General features: G+C 42.5%; 1 protein-coding gene across 2 annotated transcripts in view; it reads right to left on the reverse strand.

The window, feature by feature from the left end:
• LOC5575216 (orexin receptor type 2) overlaps positions 1-18,662 on the reverse strand; it is a 641,361-nt gene that overhangs the window by 284,840 nt on the left and 337,859 nt on the right. For both annotated transcript variants that reach the window (XM_021850013.1, XM_021850012.1), the window contains exon 5: positions 435-629. In XM_021850013.1, coding sequence (XP_021705705.1) covers positions 435-629 — 195 coding nt within the window. The remainder of the gene's footprint in view (positions 1-434; positions 630-18,662) is intronic.

Here is an 18,662-nt window from a genome sequence, read left to right on the forward strand (position 1 = left end):
AACTGATGGTTTTACAATGTAAAGTTTCAGAAAACGTTACAAAGTCTGTTAAGTAGTAGAATAGTTTTCAATTGTTGTCAAGTGCCCTTTCCATGATTACTGACGCGCAACGAATACCTGATTCACATTTGAAAATGTAAATTTTATCTAATCAAGCTTGGTGTGTGAGCTGTTGGACGTGGTTCACCGTAAACATGCACCGTTGCAACCACAGCGCAAATAACAAGGTGCGAGGATTTGGTTTTGGCTCGTTCCAGTAAACTGTAATGAGGTGTTAGGTAAATTCATTAGGTCAATAAAATGTGCTGGCACCCGATTTGCGTTGATTAATGGGGCGAGTTTGATTCTAATGAGTTTAATTGTCTGTTCAGGGTCAGATGCCACCAAAAAACAATCTACAATGTTTATCACTTTCTACGGGAATTCGCACTCACCTGAAAGTAGATGACGACCTTGCACATGGCTTTGCCCATGAACCACGTTTCGGTCACATCCCAGACGACGGTCGGCGGAAGGCAGAACAGGATCACGAAAAAGTCCGCCACCGCCAGGTTCACGATGAAGATGTTGGTCACGGTGCGCATCGAATGGTTGGTATAGACTGCGATACAGACCAGTGCGTTGCCGACCTGGAAGATAACAAGAAACAAAGTAAATTAATTAACTCATTACGCGTGGTAAGGATGGACAAATAATGAAAAAAATCCACGAGCTCGGCTGGGATTTGAACCCAGGACTGTTGTATGCTAGACGAGCGCTTTACCAACTAAGCTAACGAGCCACTTGGTGACCCAATAACTGAGTTGGGTACATATTTAGAACTCAAATCCCCACAGACCACGCAGACCCCTTTTCTTCACCCACATCCATCCATCTCATGTTACTACACACGTGCGAAGAGCGAATGCGATTTGTTTAGCGTAGAAACTGTTTGCCTATCATACCTACATCGCTTCCACAATAGGGTCAAATGGTCCAAAATGCCACTTTAAGAATCTGTATCGTTTTCTCCTGATGAGAACCACATTTTAACGCCATTCGAAGTCCTAACATTTACTTTACTAACTTTACTACCATCATTAAAACATTTCCAAAATTTGAGTTTTTTAACGGGTTTAAATCGTGTAGAAAAGTTGGTTGAAAAATGGGGGTGGTTCAAAATGACCGAAAGCCATTTAGTATGGAGAACTAGTAGTGTTCCCGAAGGGAAACCAAAATTTTCCAAAGCAGCTGACTGGTTTTCAGCAACGCTCAAAAATAAATTGGTTTCGTCTTGCCGTTCAATTTCTTTCGATCCGTGGTATTGGTGTCCAACTATGGTCCAACTACCCTAACTGTTTCAGCGGATTTCAATCGGTATTTTTGAGTCTGGACAATTTGGTTTCACCGAGCGGATTCCGCTTTGCACTCTAACCGTCGCACAGTGAGAAAATCGGGCTCCAAAACGCGACTAAATGCAATATCTCAGCTGGGTAACGGTTCCAGGAAATGATTTTGGCCATTCTAGATCGGAAAAAGGCTGCTGAATCGATTGGTGGCGGTCCCATTGACCGGAGACTCCGCCCTGGCCACCTAGAGCCCTGGAATCATCCTGAGTTCCTTACAGCAAGTAGAATTAATGGAACTGAAATAAACTGTCATGATTATGTTTTGCTGTGAAGCCGCACACGAAAATATTCTTACATGGGGGATTTAGTGAAATGAAGGATTGACCGTTATGGCCATTTTATGGTTCCGGAGCAAACCCGGAACATCCGTAAAATTGTAAATATTAAGAAAATATATTCTGATAGTTCCTTTGTCACTTATTTGTTAGAAATAAGTATTCTTACAATTACTTGCCCATTACGGCCGTTTTATGGTTCCGGAACTAACCCGGAACATCCGAAAAAATGGAAATACTGAAAAAAAATTCTTTTAGTTCCTTTGTCTCTTGTTTGTTAGAAAGAAGTACTCTTACAATTCGTATTTAGTGATCTGAATGTTTGACCATTACGGCCATTTTATGGTTCCGGAACTAACCCGGAACATCTGTAAAATATTTCATATTGAAAAAAAAAGATTATTCATACAGTATTGGACAAAACATTTGCAACTTTTTCGATTTTCCATACAAAATGACTAACTTTGGTAAGCTATATCTCAGTTATTAATAGACCGATTTGAATGAAATTTTGAAAGAACATCAGACATAACTTGAATGTTAACATATATTTTTGAGTAATTTTTCCTATCACAAGTTCGAAAGCAGTAACGGTTTGACTAAAGTCAATTTTTTGACGATTTTTTATAAATGACATAACTAAACATATTGAAGGAATAGCTTTATGGTATCTTCAGCAAAGTTGTAGATTTTAACGAGGTTAACAAGTTTGCTGAAGACAGTTTTTGTGTAGGGCTATCAGATTTTGAGATAAATAGTTTTGAATTTTTCGTCGAAAATTACACTTCAGATAAACCGTTATAATTTATAAACCTATGATTGGAAAAATCACTCAAAAATATATGTTAAAATTCAAGTTATATCTGATGTTCTGTGAAAATTTCATTCAAATCGGACGATAAATAACTGAGATCTAGTTTACCAAAGTTGGTCGTTTTGTATGGAAAATCGAAAAAGTTGCAAATGTTTTGTCCAATACTGTATGTTCCTTGTTGATTAAAATTAAGTATTCTAACATATTGGATTTAGTGATATGAATGTTTGATCACTTTGACCATCTTATGGTTCCGTAATTAACCCGGAACATCCGTAAAATTGAAAAAAATGTTCTGATAGTTTCTATGTTCCATGTTAGTTTTAATTAAGTATTCTTAAATGTCGAAATAAGTTATTTGAATGTTTTACCATTATGGTCATTTTATGATTCCTAAACTAACCCGGAACAACCGTAAATACTCCATATTGGAAAAAAATCTGATAGTTCAGGAAGAATGCTAAGAGAAATCTTTGAAAGAACTCCTGGAAGTATTCCTGGAATAATTCCTGAAGAAACTTCAGGAGAATCCCTGAAGGAACCCCTAGAAAAACAACTGGAGAAATCCATAAAATAAAATCTCTGGAGGAACTTGAAGAAATCCTTTAAGGGATTCAAGGAAGAATTCCTGGAAGAACTCCTATGGGATCTCTAGCGGAACTCCTTTAAGAATCTCTCGTGAAACGCTTGGAGGAATCGCTGGAGAAGTTCCTGGAGGAATTTCTTGAGGGACTCCTGGAGTAATTCCCGAAGTAAACCCTGAAGGAAAATAATCTGAAGGAATTCCCGAAGGAACTCCTGGAGGAATTTTTGGAGTAATATTCAAAAGAATACTTGGAGGAACTCCTGGAGGAATTTTCGAAGAACCTCCTGGAGGAATTCCTAAAAGAACTCCAGGAGGAATTCCTGAAGGAGAAATTCATGAAAGAATTTTTGGAGGTATTACTGAAGGAATTCCTGGACAAAATCACGGAGATACTCCTGGAGGAAACTCCAGAAGGAACTCTAGAAAAAAACCTGAAGGAACTTCTGAGGGAATTTCTTGAGGAACTGGATGAATTCCTGAAAGAACTCTTGGAAAAATTCCTGAAGGATATATATATTTTTTTATGATTTGAACTCCTGGATGAATTCCTTAAGGAACTCTTGGACGTATTACCGGAGAAACACCTGGAGGAATTCCTTAAAGAACTCTTGGTAAAATTCCTGAAGGAACTCCTGAAACCCTGTAGAAATCACGTGGAGGAATTTCTGAATGCACTCTTAAAGAAATTCCTGAAGGATTATCCTAAACGAGCTCCTGAAGTAATTCCTGAAGAAACTCCTAGAGGAATCCCATAAGGGTTTCCTAGTGGAACTCTTGTAGGAATTACTGAAGGAACTTCTAGAACAATTCCTAAAGGAACTTCGGAAAAAATTCCTGAAAGAACCCCTGCAGAAATTCCTGGGAAATACCTGAAGAAACTCCAGTAGAAATTCCTGAAGCTACTACGGGAGGAATTCCTGAAAATAACCCTGAAGAAATTCCCGAAGGAACTCCAGCAGGAATATTTGGAGTAAAATTTGAAGGAATATCTGGAGGAATTTCCAAACAACCTCCAGACGGAATTCCTGAAAGAACTCCTGGAAAAAATCCTGAAGAATTCCTGGAGGAATCCCTAGGAAACATCCGGAGGAATTCCCGAAGGGTTTCCTACAGGAAGTCTTGGAGGAATTCTTGATGGAATTCCCTGATGGAATACGTGTAGGATGTCCTGAAGTAAATCATCGAAGATTTCCTGGAGTAAATCCAAAAGGAACTCCTGGAAAAATTCTTGAAGGAAATCATGGATGAATTCCTGGAGGAATTGTTGAAGGAAACCCTGAATGATTTCCTGAAAGATCTTCTGGAGGAATTCCTGAAGGAACTTTTGGAAGTATATTTGGAGGAATTCCTGGATGAATACCTGGAGGAACTCCTGGACTAATCTCAGAAGAAACTCTTTCAGGAATTCTTGGAGGAACTACTGAAGGTATAACTGAAGGATCTCCGCGATGATTTCCTGGAGATACTCCTGGAAAGGCTCCTGAAGGTACTCTTGGAATAATTCCTGAAGGAACTTCTTAAGGAATTCCTGTAGAAACTTCTTATGTAATTCTTGAGGTATTACAGAAAAAACACCTGGAGAAATTCCTGAAGATTCTCTTGGAGTAATTCTTGAACGAACTCTTGGTAAAATTACTGAAGGAAGTTTTTTTTAGGATTCCTCCAAGAGTTCATTCAAGAAAATCATCCAGGAGTATCTTCAAGAATTCCTCCATGAGCGTTTTCAGAAAATCCTCTAGCAGATCTTTCAGGAAATCCTCCAGAGTTTCCTTCAAAAACTCCTTCAGGAATTCCGCCATGAATTCCTTCGATAATTCTTCCAGGAGTTCCTTCAGGAATTACTCCAGGAAATCTTTCAGGAAATCTTCAAGGATTTACTTCAGGAATTCTTTCAGGAATTACTCCAGGATTTTCTTCCGGAATACCCCCAGAAATTCTTTTAGGAGTTCCTTCAGGAATTACTCCAAGAGTTTCTCTAGGAAACCCTTTAGGAATTGCTCCAGGAATATCTTAGGGATATCTCCAGGAATTCTTAAGGGATTTCTCCAGGAATTCTGCAGGAAGTGCTTTCAGGAATTCCTCCAGGAAATTCTATAGAAATTCCTCCATAAATCTTTCTATGAGTTCTTTCGGGAAAATACTACAGGTATATCTTCAGGAATTCCTCTAACAATTTCTTCATAAATTACTTTTGGGGATCTATAAAGATTTCCTCCTTCATGCATTGCCCCAGGAGTTCCTTCAGGAATTTTACCAAGAGTTCATTCAAGAATTACTCCAAGAGAATCTTCAGGAATTTCTCCAGGTGTTTCTTCTGTAATACCTCAAGAGTTACATCAGAAGTTTCTACAGGAATTCCTTAAGAAGTTCCTTCAGGAATTATTCCAAGAGCACCTTCAGGAGCCTTTCCAGGAATATCTCCAGGAATTCATCACGGAGTTCCTTCAGTTATACCTTCAGTAGTTCCTCCAAGAATTCCTGAAAGAGTTTCTTCTGAGATTAGTCCAGGAGTTCCTCCAGGTATTCACCCAGGAATTCCTCCAAATATACTTCCAGAAGTTCCTTCAGGAATTCTTCCAGAAGATCTTTAAGGAAATCATCCAGGGTTTCCTTCAACAATTCCTCCAGGAATTCATCCATAATTTCCTTCAAGAATTTTTCCAGGAGTTCCTTCAGGATTTACTCCAGGAAATCTTTCAGGAAATCTTCGATGATTTACTTCAGGACTTCCTACACGTATTCCATCAGGGAGTTCCTTCAAGAATTCCTCCAAGACTTCCTGTAGGAAACCCTTCGGGAATTCCTCCGGAAGTTTCCTAGGGATTCCTCCAGGAATTCTTCAGGATTTTTTACGGGAGTTCTTTCAGGAATTCCGTCTGGAGGTTGTTCGGAAATTCCTCCAGGAGTTCCTCCAGATATTCCTTCAAATTTACTCCAAATATTCCTGCAGGAGTTCCTTCGGGAATTTCTTCAGGGTTATTTTCAGGAATTCCTCCCGTAGTAGCTTCAGGAATTTCTACTGGAGTTTCTTCAGGTATTTCTCAGGAATTTCTGCAGGGGTTCTTTCAGGAATTTTTTCAAAAGTTCCTTTAGGAATTGTTCTAGAAGTTCCTTCAGGAATTCCTACAAGAGTTCCACTAGGAAACCCTTATGGGATTCCTCCAGGAGTTTCTTCAGGAATTACTTCAGGAGCTCGTTTAGGATAATCCTTCAGGAATTTCTTTAAGAGTGCATTCAGAAATTCCTTCACGAGATTTCTACAGGGTTTCAGGAGTTCCTTCAGGAATTTTACCAAGAGTTCTACCAAGTTTCTCCGGTAATACATCCAAGAGTTCCTTAAGGAATTCCTCCAGGTGTTCATATCAAATATATATATATATATATATATATATATATATATATATATATATATATATATATATATATATATATATATATATATATATATGTATATATATATATATCCTTCAGGAATTTTTCCAAGAGTTCTTCCAGGAATTCATCCAGTTCCTCAAAAAATTCCCTCAGAAGTTCCTTCAGGTTTTTTTTTCTAGAGTTCTTTCTGGAGTTTCCTCCAGGAGTATCTCCATGATTTTGTCCAGGAATTCTTTCAGTAATACCTCCAGAAATTCTTTCATGAATTTCTCTAGGAGTTCCTTCAGGAATTCCTCCTGGAGTTCTTTCAGGAATTCCTCCAGGAGGTTCTTCGAAAATTCCTCCAGGAGTTTCTCTAAGTATTCTTTTGAATATAACTCCAAATATTGCTCCAGGAGTTCCTTCGGGAATTTCTTAAGAGTTATTTTCCTTCAGGATTTACTTCGGGAATTACTCCAGGAGTCCCTTAAAAAATTCCTCCAGGAACTTCTCCAGCGATTCCTCCAAGCGTTTCATGAGAGATTCTTAAAGGAGTTCCACTAGAGATCCCATAGGAGTTCTTCCAACAATTCTTCCTTGAATCCTTCATAGGATTTCTTCAAGTTCCTCCAGAGATTTTACTTTATGGATTTCTCCAGTTGTTTTTCTAGGGGTTCCTTCAGGGATTCTCCTGAAGTTTCTTCAGGAATTATTCCAGGAATACTTCCAGGAGTTCTTTCAAAGATTTCTCATAGCATTCTTCCTGAACTATCAGATTTTTTTTCCAATATGGAGTATTTACGGTTGTTCCGGGTTAGTTTAGGAATCATAAAATGACCATAATGATGAAACATTCAAATAACTTGTTTCGACATCTAAGAATGCTTCATTAAAACTAACATGGAACATAGAAACTATCAAAACATTTTTTTCAATTTTACGGATGTTCCGGGATAATTACGGAACCATAAGATGGTCAAAGTGATCAAACATTCATATCACTAAATCCAATATGAAAAAATACTTAATTTTAATCAACAAGGAACATATGAATAATCTTTTTTTTTCAATATGGAAAATTTTACAGATGTTCCGGGTTAGTTCCGGAACCATAAAATGGCCGTAATGGTCAAACATTCAGATCACTAAATACGAATTGTAAGAGTACTTCTTTCTAACAAACAAGAGACAAAGGAACTATAAGAATTTTTTTTTCAGTATTTCCATTTTTTCGGATGTTCCGGGTTAGTTCCGGAACCATAAAATGGTCGTAATGGGCAAACATTCAGATTATTAACTACGAATTGTAAGAATATTTATTTCTAACAAACAAGAGACAAAGGAACTATCAGAATATATTTTTTTAATATTTCCAATTTTACGGATGTTCCGGGTTTGCTCCGGAACCATAAAATGGCCATAACGGTCAATCCTTCATTTCACTAAATCCCCCATGTAAGAATATTTTCGTGTGCGGCTTCACAGCAAAACATAATCATGACAGTTTATTTCAGTTCCATTAATTCTACTTGCTGTAAGGAACTCAGGATGATTCCAGGGCTCTAGGTGGCCAGGGCGAAGTCTCCGGTCAATGGGACAGCCACCAATCGATTCAGCAGCCCTTTTCCGATCTAGAATGGCCAAAATCATTTCCTGGAACCGTTACCCAGCTGAGATATTGCATTTGGTCGCGTTTTGGAGCCCGATTTTCTCACTGTGCGTCGATTTATCCAACTTAGACACTATTCAATTTTTGAAAATACTAAGTTTTTGGAAAATAAAACTTTCTTCGCAAATAATCTGCTTTTCCTTCAATTTGCAATGGCGAGATTCTTCTATTTACCTATGCTCTTTATTTACTTTCTACCATCGACAGGTTTGTTCGCCATCTCTCTCCTTCGCCTACCACTACAACTATGCGAACTGTCATGTTGCGGTTATGCTCGCTACTAGACCAGTTCAATTCTTAGGCTGGTCCAAAACGCGTCACAACACCCCGGCCCGTAACATCCGGCATTCCCGGATTTACCTTACCTCCAGTGTCGCCAGGTTTACTACGCCCCGTCTCTGTACCTTACCGTCAGCCATCCTCACGTCCGCTTGCCGGACTCGGCCATCCGAGCCCTTGATCACCGCTTCGACGATGCCCCGTCTCCAGGACTTCCGATTCTTTCCGTCGACTACGAAGACCAAATCGCCCACTTCGAGCGGTTTCTGATCGTCGAACCATTTCGACCGCTGATTGATCGTCGGAAGGTACTCCTTCGTCCATCTCTCCCACATTCGGTCTGCTAGGAACTGCGACCGCCTGTATACGTTCCGCAGTGCCTCTGCGGAAGCCGTCGATCCTCCGTCCACCTTCAGGTCTGCACCGGACACCGTTCCTCGAAGGAAGTGGTTCGGCGTCAGTGCTTCGCATTCGCTCGAATCCTGTGGCAAGTAGGTCAGCGGGCGCGTGTTGATCATGTCTTCCGCTTCAGCCAGAGTTGTCACCAGGATCTCGTCGGTCAATTTTCGTCCGTCGTCGAGTGCCCGCATCGCTTCTTTCACCGACCGCACCATCCGCTCCCAGACACCACCCATATGTGGGGTTCCAGGCGGAATAAAGTGCCAGGCGGTAGTTGAACTGCATACAGCTTCTGCGCATTCCTGGTTTATCTTCTCCATTCTTACCATCTCGTTACTCGCTCCTTTGAAGCAAGTGGCATTGTCGGAGAATATTTGCTCTGGTTTGCCAAACTTGCAATGAAAACGAACGATGGCCATCAGACACGACTCTGTGGTAAGGCTGTGCACGACTTCCAGGTGCACCGCTCGCACGGCCAAACAGGTGAAAACCGCCACCCAACGCTTCTCCTTTCGACGCCCTACCGTGACTTCCACCGGACCAAGGTAATCCAGACCGACGGAACTGAAGGGCCGATGTTGCGTGGTGACTCGTTCGACTGGAAGGGGAGCCATTCTCGGTGATCTCGGTCGACACTTGTTGATTTTGCACCAGACGCAATGTTTCACCACCTGCTGTATCGCCGGACGCATTTTCGGAATTTGAAACCGCTGCCTCATCTCGTTGAACACGGTTTCCGAATTGGCGTGTCCGAACACTTCGTGGTAGTGCTGTATCAACCTTTGCGTGATTTCGTGAGCCCGCGACATAATAATTGGATGCTTCTTGTCGAAGGAGCTCTCCTTCGAATTGGCAAGTCTGCCATCCATGCGCAGCACTCCCTCGTCGTCCAGTACCGGAGAACTTTTGTAGATCGGGCTACTCTTCTTGATGTTCTCCACCGGTTTGCCCGGCTGGCGCTTGAGGTTGTTGGTGAGCGCGCTCATCTCGTCGGGAAAGCTGTCCCACTGTGCCTGACGCCAGAGCAAGGTTTCTGCTCGCTGAAGCTCTTCTCGCTTGCAGCGCCGCGTAATTCGCAGCTGTCGCCTCGATCATCTGCCGCTGCTTTGCCGTAGCACGTGTAGCAATGATCGGCTCTCCTCATTTCTTCCGTCGGCAGTTGGCGATAAAGCGCACTACGCTGGCTGTGACCCGCAACAACTTCGTCCAGCGTGATATCGGTTCGACGTCAATCACTCCGTGGAACAATACCATGCCTCTCGCTTCTTCGTTGGTCTCTTCGATCGTCGCTTCTTGTGTTGGCCACTGCTCTTCCGGCCGGTACAGGAACGATGGTCCGTTGAACCACTCGCCGTCATTTTGCAGTGGAGGGCCTTGTCCCCACTTCGTCAGCACGTCCGCAACGTTGAGCTTCGTTGGTATCCACCGCCAATCCGTTACGTTTGTCAGCTCTTGGATCTCGCCGACGCGGAAGGCAACAAATTGCTTGTAGCGGTGTTGATCGGAGTGCAGCCAACTATAAACAGTGCGGGAATCCGTCCAGAAGACAGTACGGCAAATCCGGTACGAATGCATGTCGAGTACAGTTTGGCTTATTCGCGCTCCCTGGACTGCGCCCATCAGTTCCAACCGGGGAATCGACTGTCGTTTTATTGGCGCCACCTTCGCCCGAGACATCATCAAACTACAATGGACCGCTCCGTTGATAACCGCTCGCAAATATGCCACACATCCGTATCCATGTTCGCTGGCATCAGTGAAGATGTGGACTTCCAGCGAATCAACTTCGGCAGATTTAGTGCCACCGATGTAACAGCGGGGAATCCGGATAGCTTCAACTATCGGTAACAGGGCTGTCCACCGCTTCCACAGCTCTCCTGGCAGCTGTTGATCAGACAGTGTTGGATCTGGCAGTGTTGATCAGACTCATTTCCCCGAAATTCTAATTGTGAAGCCATGAACTGTTATAACTGTGCGTTGTATTCCTGAGATGGAGGGGGAGGTGGTTGGGCTTGAGTGTTGCACATGGGATCCGACAGTTTCGACCTCGGTAGGCCGCAATTCAAGTTTCGGTGAAATGATTCGCACTCACTCACTCACTCATTTCATTTCACCGAAACTTAAATTGTGGCTCTCTGGGATCAAAATTGATCGATTTTGTGTGCAGTACTCAAGCTTAACCATCTGCTTTTCTATCTTAGGAGGATAGAGCATGGTTATAGTAGTTCGTGGCTTCGTAGTTCGGAAAATGTTATTTTCGGGGAAATGAGTCTGAACACCACTGGCCAGGAGTCGGGATCGATCTCCTGGTCCCAATCGCAGCCGGATCGCCACAGATACTGTATGACGATTTTTCCGTGGATGGTAAACGGCGACAGCAGTCCAAGCGGATCGAAAAATCCCATCACGCAGCTGGCGACAAGTCTTTTCGTCGGCCGTTTGCCTTCGTAGAGATACGGCAATAACTCCTCGCGGTGGGTCGTTGAAAAGGCAAACTGGTCCATGTCCGGATCCCAGATGACTCCCAACACTCTCTCATTCGACGTTTGCTTGTCACGGCCGAAATGAACCGGCGCCGCCGGTTTCTCCTCTCCCAGACTCCGCAGCACTTCTGGTGAATTCGACACCCAGTTCCGGATCTCGAATCCTCCTTTTTGGTGGACCAGTCGTACCTCCTGAGCTCGCTTGACAGCTTCTTCCTCCGTATCCACGCTATCGAAGTAGTCGTCGACGTAGTGTCGGTGAATGATCGCCGCTGATGCTTCTGGGTATTGTGAGGCGAACTCTTCAGCGTTTCGATTCTTCACGAATTGGGCCGAGCAGGGAGAGCTCGTCGACCCGAACGTCGCTACGTCCATGACGTAGATACTCGGTGGCTCCTCCGAATGTTTTCGGAAAATGAACCGCTGCTTTTGTTTGTCTTCGGCGCGAATCTTCAGCTGGTGGAACATTTCCTTCAAGTCGCCTCCGAAAGCGATGCTCCATTCGCGGAAACCAGCAAGAACTTTTACCAGCGGAACTAGCATGTCCGGTCCTGCTAGCAGATGCGAGTTCAGGGAAATTCCTTGTACCGTAGCCGCGGCGTCCCAGACGAGGCGAACCTTTTCAGGTTTCTTTGGGTTTTGGACGACGTTGAGCGGGAGGTACCAGACCTGATCGGCAGCAGTACCGTTCAGCTCTTCCGCGGTGGCGAGGTGTGCATATCCCTTTTGCTGGTACTCGTCGATCTGTCTGCAGACGTTTTCCCGCAACTTCTCGTTTTTCTCGAGTCGCTTCTCCAGCTGCTTCATCCTTCGCAGGGCCATTGGGTAACTGTCCGGGAATCGTGGGTCATCCGTTTTCCACAGCAATCCGGTCTCGGAGCGATCGCCAACGCGTTTGGTGGTGCGTTCCAATATTTCCCGGGCACGTTTCTCCTCTGCTGTTTCCTGCGGAATCGCCACGACGGACTCTTCCAACGCGTAGTGGCTTTTCAGCAGCTCGTGCAGATCATCGTTGGTGATTCTCTGGTGGTAGCCAAGAAAGTTGCCCGATGCAACCGTGGTGCTTTGCCTCGGCCCGTACACCGTCCATCCGAGGTTAGTTCGGACTGCGATTGGCTCCATTGTAGTGCCTATCTTTGCCTCCATCGGAGCAAACGAATGGATGTTATTCGCACCGATGAGCAATTGCGGCTGTCCGTCGTAGGACTCGATAGGCAAGCCTCGCATGTGCCCGTATTCAGCGGCGAGCTCTTCGCTGTCCAGCTTCTGATGTGGTAGCATCAATTTACCAACCGTATGAACCGTGTGCAGGAGCATCTTGTCGTTGGCACCGGCGTTTGTGCTCGATATCCACAAGCTGGTTCTGCGGGTTTCCTCCACTCTCGATACGTTTCCCGTCCACCTGATGGTGAGTCGCTCTTGTATTCCGAAAGCACCCAGGCGATCGGCGAGCTTTTTCTCCACCAGCGTGACGGAGGCACCTTCGTCGAGAAATGCGAGCACCGTAGCGGTTTTTCCACCGCAGTGGAGTTGTACCGGTACGATTCGGAATAGAACCGTGCAGTTGGTCCTGATGTGTGCACTTAATCCGACCGTGTTTTCGACCGGGTGCATCAGCGGGTTGTGCGGTTCTCTGCATTCGCCGACATTACAGCGAATTCTAAATTTGCACTGCCCGTCGTGCTCGTTGAGGCAAACATGGCACAGCTTCTCTCGAGTCACCAGTCTCAACCGGTTAACGTATCGCAGCTTCTTGAAGTCCGCACAGTGTCGCAGTCGGTGATTGGTTCCCTGACACATTTTGCACGGTTTGAGCTTTTTCACTTCGCTGGACGTAGCGGCTGGATTACTGGCTTCGTTGTGGAGGTATAGTCCACCCTTCTCCTTGTGCAGCTTCTTCCTGGATTGGGGAACTGCCTTCGGCTGCTGCAGCGGCTTGAATTCGACGTCAACGTTGGCCTCGCAAGCATCTGCCACGATGTCCATCAAAAAGTCCGTCAGCGTCCGCAACGTCGTTTCGCCACGGCCTCTTCGGAAGTGGATCCACTCACGCTTCTCGCGATCCGGCAGCTTATCGACCAGTGACTTGATCAGCAGTGGGTTGACAAGGTGTTGATGAAGTTCCGCGGCCTCCAGATGACTACAGAGTTGCTCCACCGTGTTTCCGAATGGAACGAAGCTCCGGAGATTATCCGCCTTCAGAGATTGCAGACGATTCACCTTATCCAGCAGACTCTCGAGTAGTTGTTCTGGGCGGCCGAAATGCCGACGCATCTTCTCGATGACCCTCGGGATTGATTGAGGGAGCAGTAATTGCCCGGAAACTAGCTCGAGGGCATCGCCTTCCAGCGCTTCATGCAGTCGCATAAGGTTTTCGTGGTTCATGTAACCACAGGCCTCGTTAGAAGCTTTGTAGGCGGCGTAGAACAGAGGCCACTGCGCTGGTTTGCCCGAGAATTTTGGGAGTTTGTAGGTTAGTCCCTTCCTCGCGGCTAGCTGCGCCTTGGTCGGTCCAGTCCGCTGTTGCTCCAGCCCGTTTTGGCTTATTTCATCCACCTTCTCCATGCCTTTCCGCTTGAGGTGCCTAGATGGCGGAATGGGACATTCCTCGTCCGACGATTCGGAAGATTGGCTCGACACTTCGGATTCTTCGTCGTCCTCGCTATCCTCGTCCAAGTCATCGTCGTCTGCCGCTAGCTTCTTGACGTTCTCCTTGCTCAGCTTCAACACCTTTTCGTTGACTTTGCTGGCACGACCGTCGCCACCGAGTTTTGATGCCGATGTTGGCCCCTTTTGGATCGAAAACTCCGCCAACTGTTTATCCATGGCCTCAATCTTCTTCTCGAACGACTCCTGGTTCGCCTTCATCCGCTCGATCTGTTCCGCCTTCTTTCGGAGCATTTCCGCTTGCCAAGCCCTTTGCTCCTCTTCTTCTTCGGCACGCATCTGCAGCTCCAACTCCATCTTCTTTCGCTCGAAGGCACGCTGCATCTCCCTTTCTCTTTTCCGCAGCTGTAGCTCCGCTTCCATCTCCTCATACTGCCGCTTTTGACGTTCCTCTAGCGCTCGGACCTTTGCTTCAACGCTAGATGCGCCTAAACGTGAGTTGACGCTGGATTTGTCCGACTCGTCGACTTCCTTGCGGCTGCGCTGCTGCTTCCTGGCTTCTCGTTGCTTCCGGTACTCCTCAGCTTTCACCTGGCAGTCTGCGTTTTGGCAGAACCACTTTTTCGGCAACTTTCCGGACACCACATTGACACAACGAGAATGAAACCACGCGGAACAACCATCACAACCAATCATTTCTTCGTCCTGAGTCGACGGACCGCAGATACCGCACGGAGTTTCCGTGAAATCAAGGACGCGTTGGTTGACGGATTCGGAATCGGAAGCCATATTTGGGGCAAGATTGGCTTCTCACAAGAACACAATCGTATGTCAATTTATTTTTGAGAATGTTCCCGAAGGGAAACCAAAATTTTCCAAAGCAGCTGACTGGTTTTCAGCAACGCTCAAAAATAAATTGATTTCGTCTTGCCGTTCAATTTCTTTCGATCCGTGGTATTGGTGTCCAACTATGGTCCAACTACCCTAACTGTTGGCGGATTTCAATCGGTATTTTTGAGTCTAATTTGCAAAAACGGCAGTTTTAGCACGGGTTTTCGTGGTGGTCAATTTGGTTTCACCGAGCGGATTCCCCTTTGCACTCTAACCGTCGATTTATCCAACTTAGACACTATTCAATTTTTGAAAATACTAAGTTTTTGGAAAATAAAACTTTCTTCGCAAATAATCTGCTTTTCCTTCAATTTGCAATGGCGAGATTCTTCTATTTACCTATGCTCTTTGTTTACTTTCTACCATCGACAGGTTTGTTCGCCATCTCTCTCCTTCGCCTACCACTACAACTATGCGAACTGTCATGTTGCGGTTATGCTCGCTACTAGACCAGTTCAATTCTTAGGCTGGTCCAAAACACGTCGCAACAAGTAGTTAGCAACCATGTTTCTCCATGAGTTTACTCTGTGGTATGGAAACGCTTATTCCTTAAGGTGAAGATGAAACGAAGCCAAAGTTCAAATTTTCATGAGTACGGATCTGGAGAACCAACAACCCGTTCGAGCTGAAAACCTAATCGATTGGCCACCACCAATCCAGCGACCAGTGATCAATCGATTAAGTTTTCAGCTTAAACGAATGTTTGGTTCTCCAGATCCGTGCTCTTAAAAATTTGAACGTTGGCTTCGATTCATCTTCACCTTGATGAAATCATCGGAAAACCTTAATATTCAAGCAAAAATGGGAAAAATGTTGAATTTCGCTGGAAAATTAAGGAAAAATCTTTGAGTTTCTGCCGAAGGGTTGTGGCGGCAACTTTCGGGTAAACATATGTTAACATCGTTTGGCAAAGAATACGAATCGAAACGTTCTAGGAAGGATTTAATGAGATGAGCCATATTGTGGAAGATTAAAGATGCGGAAAGGCTTTCATCGTGTCGTTCTCACTCAAGTGACGATATGACTACCGTAATCCGGGGGCAAATTGATCACTATTTTACAACTTTCTGTTGTGTTATCTTTCGGAATTCAAATATTGTCGAATAAATTTTGAAAAAAAAAAACAGTGCTCCATCGATCTTTATCAGTTTATAAAACCGGTTATTAATGGAATAATATTTAACATATCATAAAAATAGTTTCAATATCAAAAAATAATATGACACATTGGGACGAATTTGATCATCATATCACAAAGCAGGTTTTATGATAAAAAATTTCCCTTTCTCCTAAATTTGGGTCTTCTGAATACGAAAATGATGTCAAAGTATCTGAACAGTTAATTGCAAAATAAACTTTGAAAATCCGCTTAATACGCCTAAATGTATGCAATTGCCCTAGAAATAAGCACATAATTCGAGATCAAACGGTTTTATCAGCAAAAATATTATATTTGCTATGCTGTATGGTATCAAAAATAAGTTCAGTAGTTCATATTTAAACTTACATATTTTTTAAACACTCAAAGTTAACATGTAGGCATAGCACCAGTGTATTGTTTAGCACAGACATTTCCAACTGTATTCCCGGATAAAACCGTACCATTCAGTAAATGGAATAAATCATTAACGTACAATATAACGTATTGGATACAATACAGCGTATTGGAATTGAATACACAGCGTAACAAAAATGACATTTTTGAGTGTCTCTAGATTTTGTGTCGCTGAATCTGATGCCGTTGTGAGAAATGCTCCAGCACGTCACAATTTTTAACTACAGGTCGCCAAAGTTGTACAAATCACTGGTTTTATTGATGTTTACATGAAATTTAATGTATGATTTATCAAACTTTTTGTAATATAATCTACCAAACATGCTAAATAGGACTTGAACTTTCAATTTAGATATAATTTAGTTGAAATTTCACAATAAAGTTTAGTTTAAATCGATTTTTTTTTCAACATGCTTGCAGTTTTCATGTAAAATTCTTCGTTTCTCTTATATGGCAAAATACAATACTTTTCTGAACCACCAAAAAATAACATTTAACCTTCGAAAATATTATGAACTTTGATGATAATTATTGTTTTATAAATGAAGTTTGAATTCTGTTGCAAATAAAGTAAATAAATTGTCATACAAGTTGGAAAACTTGCATGTAAGTTGGCTGAATTAGTCAAATTTTACGTTTTCAACATTCAATATCTCAAAAACTAGACGTGTCATGATATTTCGGAAAACGGCAATAGACTCAGCTACCCTTAATTTAGTAAATAGCGGTATTTTAGTGCTTGAGACAAAAACGTGTTCCACAGTGATATTGAAGCAGAGCGGTTCCACAGAAAATGACGAGTTTTTTTTCCCAAATTTTATTTTTATATTTTTTAAATTGGATGAAATTTTGCACATGCTTTCTTTATGCCCAAAAATGCCTTTTTACATCATCGGTTCGCCATTTTGACTCTAGCCTTACTTTTGAGAAGGGACAAGAAAAAATTCCTTAAAAATTTTCAAACAAATAGTAAACAAAAAATGAAGTCTTTTGCACAGTGGGTCAAGATGGAGAAATCATGGACAAAAAAGTTATGATTTTAAAAAAGAGGCGAATTTTTGAAAATGGTCATATCAACTTTTTAAATGTTTTTCAACTCGATTTTATGAAAGTACACAAAATTTACAACAAAAAAGGTATACGGGAAAATCAGGCTTACTTTTACCGTTTTAAAGATACAGCGATTATAATACAAAATTATGATGTAATTTTCAATTTTCGATGATTTATTTATTTTTTTAACGAAACACAACTTCAACATTCAACATTGTGACATTTTGATATGTAATTATCAAGAAAATATGGAACAAAATGGTAAAAGTTAAAAAATAACAAAATAACGAATATAAAGCAATCAATACGTGAAATGCATTTATATCGATTTGAGATAATGAAATATTTCCATTCGAAAACAAAAGCTTTATGAGTAGAGGAGTAACGTGCCCAGTTGTCTCACACAAATATACCTGATATTTTCTTAAAGTACAGCACGTTAGTATATTTTTGTGGTCGGACAGAAACGTACCTAATAGTTGATTCAAGTGCTCATGTTGGTATAAAAAAGAGCTGATGCAGCAATGACCCAAGCAAGTGATAAACAAGCAAGTGATAAACAAGCAAGTGATAAACAAGCAAGTGATAAACAAGCAAGTGATAATCAAGTGAATAGTAAAAGATAGCTTAGAACAATGAAGTATAAAATAAACACCATCAACAAAGGTTGTGTAAATGTGTTTTCAAAAAAGTGTTCAAAAAGTTACCGAAATCTCACGGAAAGTAATATTGCCAAATTAGTTGAACTAGGATTTGCAGATGAAAATCAGCTTAATAAACAATTTAAAATTTGCGATTCGTGTCGTTTACAATTGGCCAAAAGAACAGCATTATCAAGCAGTGATGACTTATCAAGTAGTGAAGAGGAAGATGTTTGCATGGAAGAGGAAACAATAGAAGTATCAGAATCAGCAACTTCAATACAGTCAACGGATTCCAACTTGAATATTCCTAGTCAGGAGTCATTGGAAGCAACGTCAGCAACTACAATAGAATCAACGAACTCCAACTTGAATGTTTCTAGTAAGGAGACATTAGAAGCAACGTCAGCAACATCGATTGAGACAACGGATTCCAACGTCCCTGAATACATCCAAAAAGTGAATATCGATATTTTCAATGAGTCAATATCAAGTATACTCGTAGCACCGATCGATAAGACAAAAATTAGTTCTACTAAATATGTCACGAAAAAAATATCACGAGATAGTCAACAGCATTAGACAAACCATCTTTGCGCTAAATAAGGAAGCTAAATTGGATGAAAATAGAACTGGCAAAATCTATGAAATAATTGAGCAGCTCAAAG

This window comes from Aedes aegypti, chromosome 3, assembly GCF_002204515.2.
Source record: "Aedes aegypti strain LVP_AGWG chromosome 3, AaegL5.0 Primary Assembly, whole genome shotgun sequence".
Lineage (NCBI taxonomy): Eukaryota > Metazoa > Arthropoda > Insecta > Diptera > Culicidae > Aedes > Aedes aegypti.